The sequence below is a fragment of the Dermochelys coriacea genome, chromosome 9 (assembly GCF_009764565.3).
Source record: "Dermochelys coriacea isolate rDerCor1 chromosome 9, rDerCor1.pri.v4, whole genome shotgun sequence".
Classification (NCBI taxonomy): domain Eukaryota; kingdom Metazoa; phylum Chordata; order Testudines; family Dermochelyidae; genus Dermochelys; species Dermochelys coriacea.
The window spans coordinates 9,561,596-9,573,822 of NC_050076.1; the positions used below are offsets into that span (position 1 = coordinate 9,561,596).

At 41.1% G+C, this 12,227-nt stretch overlaps 2 protein-coding genes across 2 annotated transcripts in view; one reads left to right on the plus strand and one right to left on the minus strand.

Annotated features, from left to right (window-relative positions):
* MCF2L2 (MCF.2 cell line derived transforming sequence-like 2) overlaps positions 1-12,227 on the plus strand; it is a 306,265-nt gene that overhangs the window by 164,312 nt on the left and 129,726 nt on the right. The window contains exons 15-16 of the mRNA XM_038416040.2: positions 6,499-6,602; positions 11,065-11,153. Coding sequence (XP_038271968.1) covers positions 6,499-6,602; positions 11,065-11,153 — 193 coding nt within the window. The remainder of the gene's footprint in view (positions 1-6,498; positions 6,603-11,064; positions 11,154-12,227) is intronic.
* Positions 11,793-12,227, minus strand: part of B3GNT5 (UDP-GlcNAc:betaGal beta-1,3-N-acetylglucosaminyltransferase 5) — a 32,778-nt gene continuing 32,343 nt past the window's right edge. Inside the window, exon 3 of the transcript XR_006274180.1 lies at positions 11,793-11,903. The gene's annotated coding sequence lies outside the window, so the exon portion shown is untranslated. The remainder of the gene's footprint in view (positions 11,904-12,227) is intronic.

Below are 12,227 nucleotides of genomic sequence, written 5' to 3' on the forward strand. Positions count from 1 at the left end.
CGTCCTTCAGGATAGGTTGTAGATCCTTGATGATGCGTTGGAGAGGTTTTAGTTGGGGGCTGAAGGTGATGGCTAGTGGCATTCTGTTGTTTTCTTTGTTGGGCCTGTCCTGTAGTAGGTGACTTCTGGGTACTCTTCTGGCTCTGTCAATCTGTTTCTTCAGTTCAGCAGGTGGGTATTGTAGTTGTAGGAATGCATGATAGAGATCTTGTAGGTGTTTGTCTCTGTCTGAGGGGTTGGAGCAAATGCGGTTATATCGTAGCGCTTGGCTGTAGACAATGGATCGAGTGGTATGATCTGGATGAAAGCTAGAGGCATGTAGGTAGGAATAGCGGTCAGTAGGTTTCCGATATAGGGTGGTGTTTATGTGACCATCGCTTATTAGCACTGTAGTGTCCAGGAAGTGGATCTCTTGTGTGGACTGGTCCAGGCTGAGGTTGATGGTGGGATGGAAATTGTTGAAATCATGGTGGAATTCCTCAAGAGCTTCTTTTCCATGGGTCCAGATGATGAAGATGTCATCAATGTAGCGCAAGTAGAGTAGGGGCATTAGGGGACGAGAGCTGAGGAAGCGTTGTTCTAAGTCAGCCATAAAAAGGTTGGCATACTGTGGGGCCATGCGGGTACCCATCGCAGTGCCGCTGATTTGAAGGTATACATTGTCACCAAATGTGAAATAGTTATGGGTCAGGACAAAGTCACAAAGTTCTGCCACCAGGTTAGCCGTGACAGTATCGGGGATACTGTTCCTGACGGCTTGTAGTCCATCTTTGTGTGGAATGTTGGTGTAGAGGGCTTCTACATCCATAGTGGCTAGGATGGTGTTTTTAGGTAGATCACCAATGGACTGTAGTTTCCTCAGGAAATCGGTGGTGTCTCGAAGATAGCTGGGAGTGCTGGTAACGAAGGGCCTGAGGAGGGAATCTGCATAATTTGTTAGTCTCTAAGGTGCCACAAGTACTCCTTTTCTTTTTGATATAATTCTAAGTACTCTGAAAAAATCAGGTTTTAGGCGTCTCACATTTGACACCCAAAATTAGTGGACACTTTGATCTTAATCTCTTTGCCTCAGGTCCCCATATGTAAAATGAAGATAATACCATCCACTCACCGCACAGGCATAATGTGAAAATACATTGTTTGTGAAGCACTCATATTCTATAGTGAGGAGCACCATTGAAAAGCCAATGAGGAAATAAATAATTCTGGCTTCAGAGGAGGGTTTGAATAATGTTCCAGAAATAAGACCAAGGGCCGCACATTGAACAATGCGGATAAAACAAAATATTGAATCAGCTGGGTGCTGTCCAATATTATAATATCTGTATTATGCACCAGTGACAAACAAGTTGACTCATATTCCAGGCAGCTTTGAACTCTGAGTTCATCTGAGGAAGCACACCTGAACCCCTTTCAGTCATCTTAGTAATAAAACCTAAACAAAGTACATCTCATCTATATATAGCTGACTGCTCATTGGATCCTTTTTGGCATCCCTTACACTTACTAATACATAACACTCATTCACTAATGAATAACATCTGGAGTGAGAATAAAACGAATACATCCTGCAAAATAGAGGAAGGAGAAGACGGGGTGGACAGAAGAGAGATTATCTGATGTAGGAATATGTGAATTTCATTAGTGCCTCTGTGGGAAATCACCAGCTTCTTATAGCCCACAATATTTCTATACAGAGGAGAGGCTTTCATTTTTGTGGCAATAGCATATGGCAATGACTGAGGCCTGGGGGAAGGGGGGAGAATTGATCTAAGTTGCACAACTTCAGCTACGTGAATAACGTAGCTGAGGTCGACGTATTTAGATCTACTTACCGTGGTGTCTTCACTGTGGTAAGTAGATGGTTGGCGCTCTCCCGTCGACTCTGCCTGCACCTCTCGCCCTGGTGAAGTACCAGAGTCGACGAGAAAGCACTTGATTTATCGCGTCTAGACTAGACGCGATAAATCGACCCCCACTGGATTGATCACTGCCCGTTGATCCAGCGGGTAACATAGACACGCCCTGAGAAACTGATTGAAACTCTTTCCTTACAAAAGGATACTTTTAGGAGGGGCCTCATTCTGTACTCCTTGCTAGAGGTAGAAAAGACCTTCTGTATTAGGGCATCTAGGCCCAGATCCTCAAAGGTGTTTAGGTGCCTATTGATTTCAATAGGAGTGAGGTGCCTTAAGACTTTTGAGGATAACTCCTTGCCCCAGGTGAAATTCATTCCCATGCAGTGGATCAGCACAAACAAGAGGCTTCCACTGTTCCCCCTTTTGAGACTTCTCTTTATATGCAGTCGAAGATGCATGGGACACTTAAAACTGGAATGGAAAAAACAATAGTAAATGTACTAAATCCCCAGTCTGTGGAAATTAAATTTGCCCATGAGGATGGAATGCAAGATCTAATCTGAAACCCCGCCCTGAAATTCAGGGGGCTGGTTTTGAGTTTATGGTGTGGACTTCTTTCTTCTATTTATTTCCATCTACAATCACCATCTGAAATACAAACTATACTGGTAAAGCAACCACTGAGTTAAAACACTGATCCCTAGGATTTGTTGGGTCGGAGACCAAGCTGTGGTTAGGCTTTTTAGGAACTCCTCCAAGGCATGTGTATCTGAATCAATTGGAGCCATCCAAATCTTCAAGTCGTGGTCAAGATATCAAAGGAATTATTGATTTTTCTTCCTCCTTGCTGATGGCATTTTGTTATTAGCTTGGACTTTTATAGGAGTATTCTCTAGCCTTCAGAGTGATGATTAGCCAATATCAGTGTAGCTGATATTACCGGCAGTGCTGCTTTAGGCAAAGATCTTATGTTTCATATCATTGTTTCCTCTCGTTTGAGTCCTGCTCTTGCTGTTTAGCACACACAACTTTAGAAAATGAGCAGGCCTTTAAGAGCAATCCAGATGACTAAATCACTGGTTCAGGTATGGGGAAAGTTCAACACGAACAGGGTTCTAAACTATTTTAGCCAAGCTGATAGTTGAAATGTTTTTCCTTCAAACTTTTTTTGGGACATGAAATGGTTTGTTGATAAAACTCCTAGGATTTTCTCAGAAAAGTTTTGTTTTTTTTGAAACATTTGATTTGTCCACAAAATTTTTCAAAATGTGTTTAATTTCAACAAAACACTCTCTCTCTCTGCACTTTTCAACTGCAAGAAAAGTGAATAAATGTGAGAGAAAAGGGATGGGGAACACCTGAAACTGGCAGGGGGGCGAGGGGGGCAAAGGAGAAAAGGCATTCACAAAAAATTTCAAATAAAATGAAAAATTTTGGGAGGTCTTTTCAAAATTCAGGGGATTTGTTTTTTTTACTAACTACTACTAAATCTTTATAATTTTTCCTCCTGCTCAAAAAAAAAAATGATACCATTTTCTAAGTGAAATTATACCACCTTCCAGAGGGAGCAGCTGTTTCCATATACTAGTCTTTCTCCAAGGCTGGAGAATGCAGCTTTTGGAAATGGTACACAAAACCAAATAAGATTCCCCCATCTACCTCATAAAAAGGAGCTACTGGAGAACCAAATAGCACTTAGTGGTTGGATTTCAACTCAGTCATGGGACCTATACAACTCAGTTGTTTTGTAGTCAGGGTAATGGCTTCAATTGTTCTATGCAGGATATTTGTCAGATCTTCATGTGTAAATAATTAAATTTGCGAGAACTACACTTGAAATGCTTTGTATGTTTTGGGCCAGGATGCAGGGTGAGTAGTTGCAAAGAGAAGTGAAGGGAGAGGCCGTCTCAAGTTTTGTTGCTAACTGCAGTGACCATGCAGTTGGGTAAGGGGAAAGGCAGCACATACAGATAGAAGAAATACTCATCTTATTTTGATACATTTCTAGGATAGACACAATATCCTTCTGTCTGACTGCATAATTGGGTGGGGTCATCCTGACTTCTATAAATTTATGAAAAATGAAAGACGTCAGGTCTTCTCTTTACTGATTCCATTATGGTGTGCCCTCTCCATCCAGGGCTATCTGCCGTGAGCCTCCCATAAAGAAGGATGGGCAGGTGTCAGTGAGAACTGTGGGTCCATAACATCTCTCAACATTGTTGAAATAGCCTCTAAGACCTTTTCCACTCGGTTCCCCCAGAACTCAGTTAGACTCCTGTCTCATCATTCAGTTTCCTTTATTTTACATATATCAATGCTATGTTGAGTTGATCAACCTCAAATGTAGCGGGTGGTAACAGGGTATATACTCCACATCCAAAGTTATATAAAGAAAGGTATATATTGCATCACATGTTTTGGGATTGGCTTGGTTACTTTGTAAGAACCGCTCCCTGTATATCATGCTCTGTCCATAGGCTGTGCATGTTCGGCTTTACTCTTTATCTCATCTTTACGCCCCCAGCTTCTCTTGCCCATTGTTATCTTGTTCTTAGTACTATAAATGGGTCCCTGGGTGGTGTTCTTATATTAGCTAGCTCAGGCATTCTGTCTTTTAGCTTACTGACCGCTTTACTTATCTTAGCACAAACATTCCATTTTTCGCCTGCTGACTAGGTACCTCCCTAATCCTGTTGTCCTAGAAACCAGGCCTCCCCCTTGTTTAAATATGCATGTCAAGCCAGGCCTACAGGCATGATGCATAATTAGTTTCATTTTTGGGAACCCACATATGGAGGCACTCAAAATTAGTGAATACATCCAAAAAATGGCTTTTATTTTTTCTGATGGTCTTTAGGTGAATTAACTAGAAATTTTCCCAGAACAAACAATAAAAGGGCTGCATAATAGAATAGGAGCAAGTTTGGCCTTTGGCGCCTGACAGAGACCTGCTTTAGGATGGGCAGGTGTCAGCGAGAGCTGTGGGTCCATAACATCTCTCAACATCGTTGAAGTAGCCTCTAAGACCTTTTCCACTCGGTTCCCCCAGAACTCAGACTCCTGTCTCATCATTCAGTTTCCTTTATTTGGCATATATCAAAGCTATGTTGAGTTGATCAACCTCAAATGTAGCGGGTGGTAACAGGGTATATACTCCACATCCAAAGTTATACAAAGAAAGGGGGTTTGTATGTCCAGATTTATTTTTAACAGTACATGTAACTATGCCTTTATCAATGTACTGCTCAAGGATAAACATTACTGATGTTTACCTTACATTTTTTAATGCACTTTCATTTGCTATGTGACAGATGAGTTACTTCTTTGTCTAGTTTTGTTTTATTACTATTAAACAACAGGAATAATTGCACGCTGGGGTCAAGTGTATTAGGGAATCTCGTTCCCTCAGCACATTCTAACACATTTTCTTTTGGATGGCAGCCATAGGAGACACAGTTCAATTGCTGCCAATGATTTGCCCGTTGCATCAGTTGGCTCATTGGCAGCTTCACTCACTGTGAGCCAAACTAAAGAAGCTTAACACAATTGAGTCTCTTGTTAAACTGCTAAATGCTCAGTGTTTAGAGACCACAATCTCCACTCCACTAAACAGTGTTTTTTCCAAGCGCACAGTAAAAGAAATACATTTTGATTGGCATAGCAGCTGTGGTAACTGCTATCATTCACTAGCGCATAGATACAGTAACTCCTCACTTAAAGTCATCCTGGTTAACGTTTTGTTGCTGATCCATTAGAAAACATGCTCATTTAAAGTTGTGCAATGCTCCCTTATAACATTGTTTGGCAGCTGCATGCTTTGTCCACTGCTTGCAGAAAGAACAGCCCATTGGAGCTAGCTGGTGGGGGCTTGGAACCAGGGTGGACCAGCAGCCCCCCTAAGTTCCCTGTTAGCAGCTGCCCAGCGGGCTATCAGTTGCCGGCAGTTCAGCTGTCCCTCCCCCCTCTGCCTTGGAGCTGCTCCTGGGATCCTCCTACTTGCTGTACGGGTAGGAGGAAAAAGAGGGGGGCTAATGTCAGGGTGTCCCCCTCCCCCCTGCTTACCCCATCTCCATAGAGCGGTGGGGGGGGGGGAAGAGAAGATGAGACTCAACAGGGCTCAGGACAGAGGGAGCTTGCTGGCAGCAACTGCTGTCTCAACTTGCTGATCTACTTAAAAAGGTAATGAACTTTACTTTGAGTGCAAAAGAAAACTAATTGTCTTACTGCTAAGCACTGAAAACCTTCAGGTCTTCTTTTTGGGACCAATTCTACTGTACCCAATTGAACAAGGTTCCCCTCTACTTCCATGCCAAAAATAACTCTTAAAATAGTTGGGAATTCTCTGGTGACTGGAACCGACTAGCAGGCCTGTTGTGTGTGAATAGTTAAGTCAGGTGTTTTTATTCTTGTGCTTTTACAATTAACAGCTCACCTAAGACAATGCTCCGATTTACTCCTCCTAATACTATGCATAATGCTGGAAGCTAAAACTACTTGCTATTGCCCAGTTTACTAAAGGCCAGATCTTAGTCCCCATGGGAAGTCATTGGAACTTTTCCCATTGATTTCAATAGAAACTAGGATTTAGGCATGCTAGCACAAGTTTTCTAATGTTAGTTTCTATTGATTTCCTCAGCTACCAATAGGAGATCAGCAGAAATTCCCTGTCCACCTAAGTCCATCTCTGAGGTAGAATTATCAAAAAAGAAAAGTGTTAAGAAGACTAAAGGCGGAATTAAGGTAGGAGCATCTTTGTTTTTGAAACAGTCTTTGATGTCACCTTGCATTCTGTCACAATACTGTATGGTGCAACAAAAACTCTTAAAATACACAGGGGTAAGTAGGGTAAAATACCCTACCACCCACTCCCATGTGTTCTACATCAGTGTCATATTGGATTTCATGAGCATAAGCATTCTGGTGAAAGCTGAAATTCCTTTAGGGGAAAAATATATATCTGGCTATATGTGTATTGCATGTGCATCTTGAATACCCCTTCCATATTACAATGCATTAGCTCACAGGTATGAACTGTAATTTTAGCTGTGTTGGGCCCTGAAGAAGAGCTGTGTGTGGCTCAAATGCTTGTCTCTCTCATCAACAGAAGTTAGTCCAGTAAAAGATATTACCTCACTCATCTTGTATCTCTTAGCTCTCAGGTATCATACTGTAGCTTTTTGCCTAAAGTGGGAATCTTACTGGGACGTCACCTTAGTAAAATTAACCCCGTAAAACTGGTGTTCTGTTCTAGTCAGGTTCTCATATCGCACTCATCACTGTGGTATCCCACCCCCTTCCAGAGATAAACATTAAACAATGAGACATATCAAAGTGGAGTCCCCCTCCGAGAGAAATGTACTCATTAAATACTTTTCAAAAACAATAAACTAATCCAATACCTGCTGCTGCATGGCAAAAGGTGGTCAAAAAAGTGCAAAGCCATCTACAAATTTACAAAAAGTGTTAAGATATATGCACTACCAGTCACTTAATCATAGCTTTGTAACACTGACACATTCCCCTACAGTGCCCTTCTCCTTTGTTTAGTCTTCCCTCAGTATCCTTTTGCTTCTGAGATTGCTTGGAGCAGAGATGGTGTTTAGTTTGTCTGTATTGTACCTTACACACTTTTGGGTACTCATTGAATAAATAACTCAGCTAAAATTTCTCACCTTATACTTAAGAGAATGTCAGAGCCTGATTGAACCCAGCAGCAGGCATCTCTTATTTGCCTGTTCAAACTAAAATCTAGAAAAACCACCATCCCTCCAAATGCGTTAGAAAGGTGGCTCCTTTCTGCTGTAGATTCCACTAGTACTGGATTCAACAAGCTATGTGGACTAGTCCATGTCTATCTTTACTTTGTCCTAAGACTCATGCAGCCAGGCAACATCCTTAGGCTTCACTTCAGATTTTACATGGCATTTAAAGAATCAAAATTGTCAATATAAGCCCACTCTATACACAACTAGCCCAAAGTTGCCTGTACAAAGCTCTGCCTACTGGGAGGTAAGGACTTTTCAATTTAAATGTTTATCTTTCTTTGATGATCTACTTCTCCATTAACTGCTGGACTCTACCTAAAAAGTATGGAGGCGGGTCAGGGGAGGGGGAAAAAAAATCACAAGGACAGCTAGGGTTTAGAAGGCAGTGGAAAAGCAGGAGAGGGGGCTGCTGGTGGTGTTCATCTTGTTTTGAGCCTGGCCCCTAAAAGTGTGAGTCTAATCACAGTTGTCCCATTTCTCCATATTAGGCGATATTTCTTTATACTTTGGACTGTATATACATCCATCTCTGAAAAATCTAAAAATAATTTTATTAGGGAGGCAAGAGGTGACACTAGCACGCTGTTGTTTTGTAACTAGAGGAAAATGACTAACTTCTGAACGTCATTCTAACTAACTTTTTCTTCTTAAGTCCATTCTTGCCTATGATCTGCCTTCCAGATATACAGTATTTCAAAACTTTCTTTCCTGCTGCACCCACAAACAACTGCAGCTTCTTATTGGACACTTACAAGAGTAGTCATGCAGTTGCATTGTTGAAATGCTCCTAGAAAGTGGCATGATTCACATTCATGGAGTATTAGTTGCTGGATTAGTTCAGGGATTGGCAGCCTTTCAGAAGTGGTGTGCCAAGTCTTCATCTATTCACTCTAATTTAAGGTTTTGTGTGCCGGTAATATATTTTAATGTTTTTAGAAGGTCTCTCTCTAAGTTTATATTATATATCTAAACTATTGTTGTATGTAAAGTAAACAAGGTTTTTAAAATATTTAAGTAGCTTCATTTAAAATTAAATTAAAATGCAGATCTTATTAGTTTAGTGCAGTGGTTCTTAACCTGGGGGTACACGCACCTCCTGGGGGTGCAAGACATGCGAGATTTTTTTTAGAAGGTAAATGATCGAAAACACAAATTAAGCTAGGCACATAAGTACAACTACTTTGTTTAATCAAACCTATGTATTATAATTTAACAATTACTGTAATATACAAAGTTTTTAAGCTAACTGTAGTGTAATTTTTGATAAAGGGCTGCAGAACGCTGGGCCCAGGCCAGGAGTAGAACCCTGGGCTGGCTGCTGGCACCCCAAGCTGGCAGGAGGGCTGAGCAGGGCTGGAGGCCCAGACCCCAGCTGGTAGGGGGTCAGGCAGCTGGAACCCCAGACAAGCAGTGAGGTGAGCGGGGCCAGTATCCCAGGCTGGCAGCAGGCTGAGCGGGGCCAATGGCCAGGACCCTGACTGGCAAGGGGCTGGTGGCCAGAACCCCAGACTGTCAGCGGGCTGAGCTGGGTGGTGGACAGAACCCCAGACCGTTCCACTAGCTCCTGCCAGCTGGGGTCACAGCCGCCAGCACCGCTCAACCCACTGCCGGCCTGGGGTTCCGTCCGGCAGCTCCTGCCAGCCGGGGTCCCGGCCGCCGGCCCTGCTCAGCCTGCTGCTGGCCTGGGGTTCCGTTCACCTAGGCAGGCAGCAGGCTGAGTGGGGGCAGCAGCCGGGACCCTAGCTGGCAGCAGCATGCCAGTAAAAATCTGCTCGCGTGCCACCTTTGGCATGCATGCCGCAGGTTGCCAACCCCTGCTTTAGTTAGTTTTCTTTTTCCCCAGACCATTACTTGGCAGGCTAAAGTATGGCTCATCCCTATGACCTCACTTTTTCAAAGGTGAAAGGCACTAGTAGTGAGTTCATTTGAATCAAGGAGCTTTCTCCCACGCCTGACCAGACATAATTTTAAGAAGCTGGATACTAAGCAAAGGGGAGAAGATTCCTTCTCCCTGAATTTAGCTCAATATACAAGTATAATTAACTATACTCTCCTGACAGCCATCTGTTTTCTCCAGTCCTTTCCCTCGCCTCAGCTTCATGCCCTCTCCTGTGATCCTCTATATCCATAAGACGTCACTTTTTGTTTGCCAAGTACATGGTCCTCCTTGGAGTGGCTCCTTAACATACACATCTTCCTAAACTTTTCCTTTAGTGTTCTTCCCAAACACTCCCTTACCTGAATTGCTGTCCTATTTTCTCTCATCTCAGTTAGTTAGTAAGGTAGCTCTTCAGGGCAGGAACCATAGAATCAAAGAAGATTAGGGTTGGAAGAGATGTCAGGAGGTCATCTAGTCCAACCCTCTGCTTAAAGGAGGACTAACCCCAAATAAATCATCCCAGCCAGGGCTTTGTCAAGCCGGGCCTTAAAAACCTCTAATTAATTTCATGGAAGACACTACTGCAAGAGCAAATTCTGCTCACAGGAGTAGTCCCACTCAGTTTAAGGGGGGTTACTTTTGAGAGTAAGGTAAGCAAGTTTTGGCCCATGTCTTCAGAACCAGAAAAGGACAGAGAACCCCAGGCTTCCACTGAAGCCAATGAGAGAATTACCAAGCTATTTGTGTAAAAAGTATTTTGATATTTATCTACACTGTATAAAAGCTACTTTATGGTGTTAAATACTGAAAGATCAGACAGTGCAATGCTTAACCATGGGTAATTTCAGTATCCACCCTTTCCTGTTTTATAAATCCAAGGCGTTAGAAGCCTGTGAAATAATATCATCATCATCATCATCATCAAAAGAATGGCAAAATGATTCTAAATGTTCCAAAAAGAACAAGAAAACCCCATAGTTCCTTGGAATTCACTGTACTGCATTGTATATAAATTTTGAAATCTGAAGACAAGCTAAACTGCATTCAGTTAAAAAACGGGATCATCATTCAGGCAAGACAAAAACCCCACCGTGCCTAACAACATGCTAAGCAACCATAAAATACTGAATTAAGTTTGTGATATTCCTATTCAAGGCAGATAGGTATGAAGAGTTGCTCCTGATATAAGAACAACATTGATCTCATATGTTATGAGCTAAGAATGAAGATTATAAAAACTTTATAAGAAGCCAAGAATGTCTCTGGTATCAAGAGTAGTTTTCCTCACAATAGGATAAATGGAAAAATTCAGAGCCAAAACAGGTAATACATATGGTCATAAAATGTTCTAGAAAATGTAAGAAGTTAGCTTTATATAAAACTCAGTTATACATTAATTATTGAAGTCAAAGAAGTTAAATATATAAGCTGCCAATTGATTTACTAAAATATATAGTGTCAAATTCTGCCTTTTTTGCTTTTTAAAAAGCAACTGAAAGGTGATCCTTCAGTCAGCAAACTGCAACCATTTAATTTTTAAAATTTATTTTTAATTCAGATTGAAGTGATGCATGAAGCCAGTCAAGGTGGGTCCAGCAGAGTCCTGGTGATGAGTGAAAGCGAGGAGAATCTTTCCACTAGGAGAAGGTAAGGATGCAGCTGAGTCTTGTTAGTGACAGAAAGTAATGTTTTCCTTTTGCCTTAACAGAAGGCAGGTTTTTTTATTCAGGGATAGTACATCCCTCAAAAGTATGTGTTTTCTCTAAGACTAGATTTATCATTCATTTGGAGAGTCAGTCACCCACCATATTAAAACACATTTGGGATTCTGCCAAAGAAAAGTCATCAAAACCAAGGTATGAGGGAGAGTATATTTTTGTAAATAAAGGAGGCTCATTTTGCATTTATCAATTAAATTTAAAATTAGGATTATTATTTATATAAAATGGCACTTGTGGTTTTAAGAATGAGCTTGCGTATTCAAGATATTTATATGTAAACTTCTTGATGATGAAGTATCATGGGTTTAAATAACTCGTTAGCAAGAGAAGATTGTGTGTGACCAGGAAACGTTAAAGGTATGTGGCTTTTTTTAAGTGCATATGGTACTGGCTTGTGGTCTCTAAATTTTAGGAAGATTTGTGAAATAAACTTAGAATTAAGTTTGAGTGCATGATCCTGAATACAAACCACACTGACAGAACTATTTTTTTTAAACTATGTGAAATGATTTAATTAAAGTAATTCTATCTAGGATAAAAAAAAAATTCAACTGATCCAGCCCTCCTTCCCTCCGTTTTCTTCTTGGTGTAGTTCCTTGACTCTTCTTTGGTCATATATCTTCTAGATCTTCATACAAACTTGTCTAATGGGTTTATAGTTTTCATAGCAATTAACCTAGATTTGTGAGAGATTTAAAAAAAACACAGGTAAATATTTAATCTGAAAAGTAATTTTAGTATGGTTGCTTGTGAAACACTAAGTGGGTGTGCTGAATTGAAACTTTATTGGAGACAGATTTATATTCCCTATGCATTTTTCAATCCTCTCTACTGTATGTGGGCATTTTATTACTACCTCACATGGTCACTTCTGTTAAAAATGCTACTATTCAATACAAAAGTTTTTTACAATAGAGCGTAGGAAATAAAGCCTAGATTTCCATGTACATAATATTGCAGGTGCTGAAGATGCACTGTTCTTGAAGACCATCCCATTATA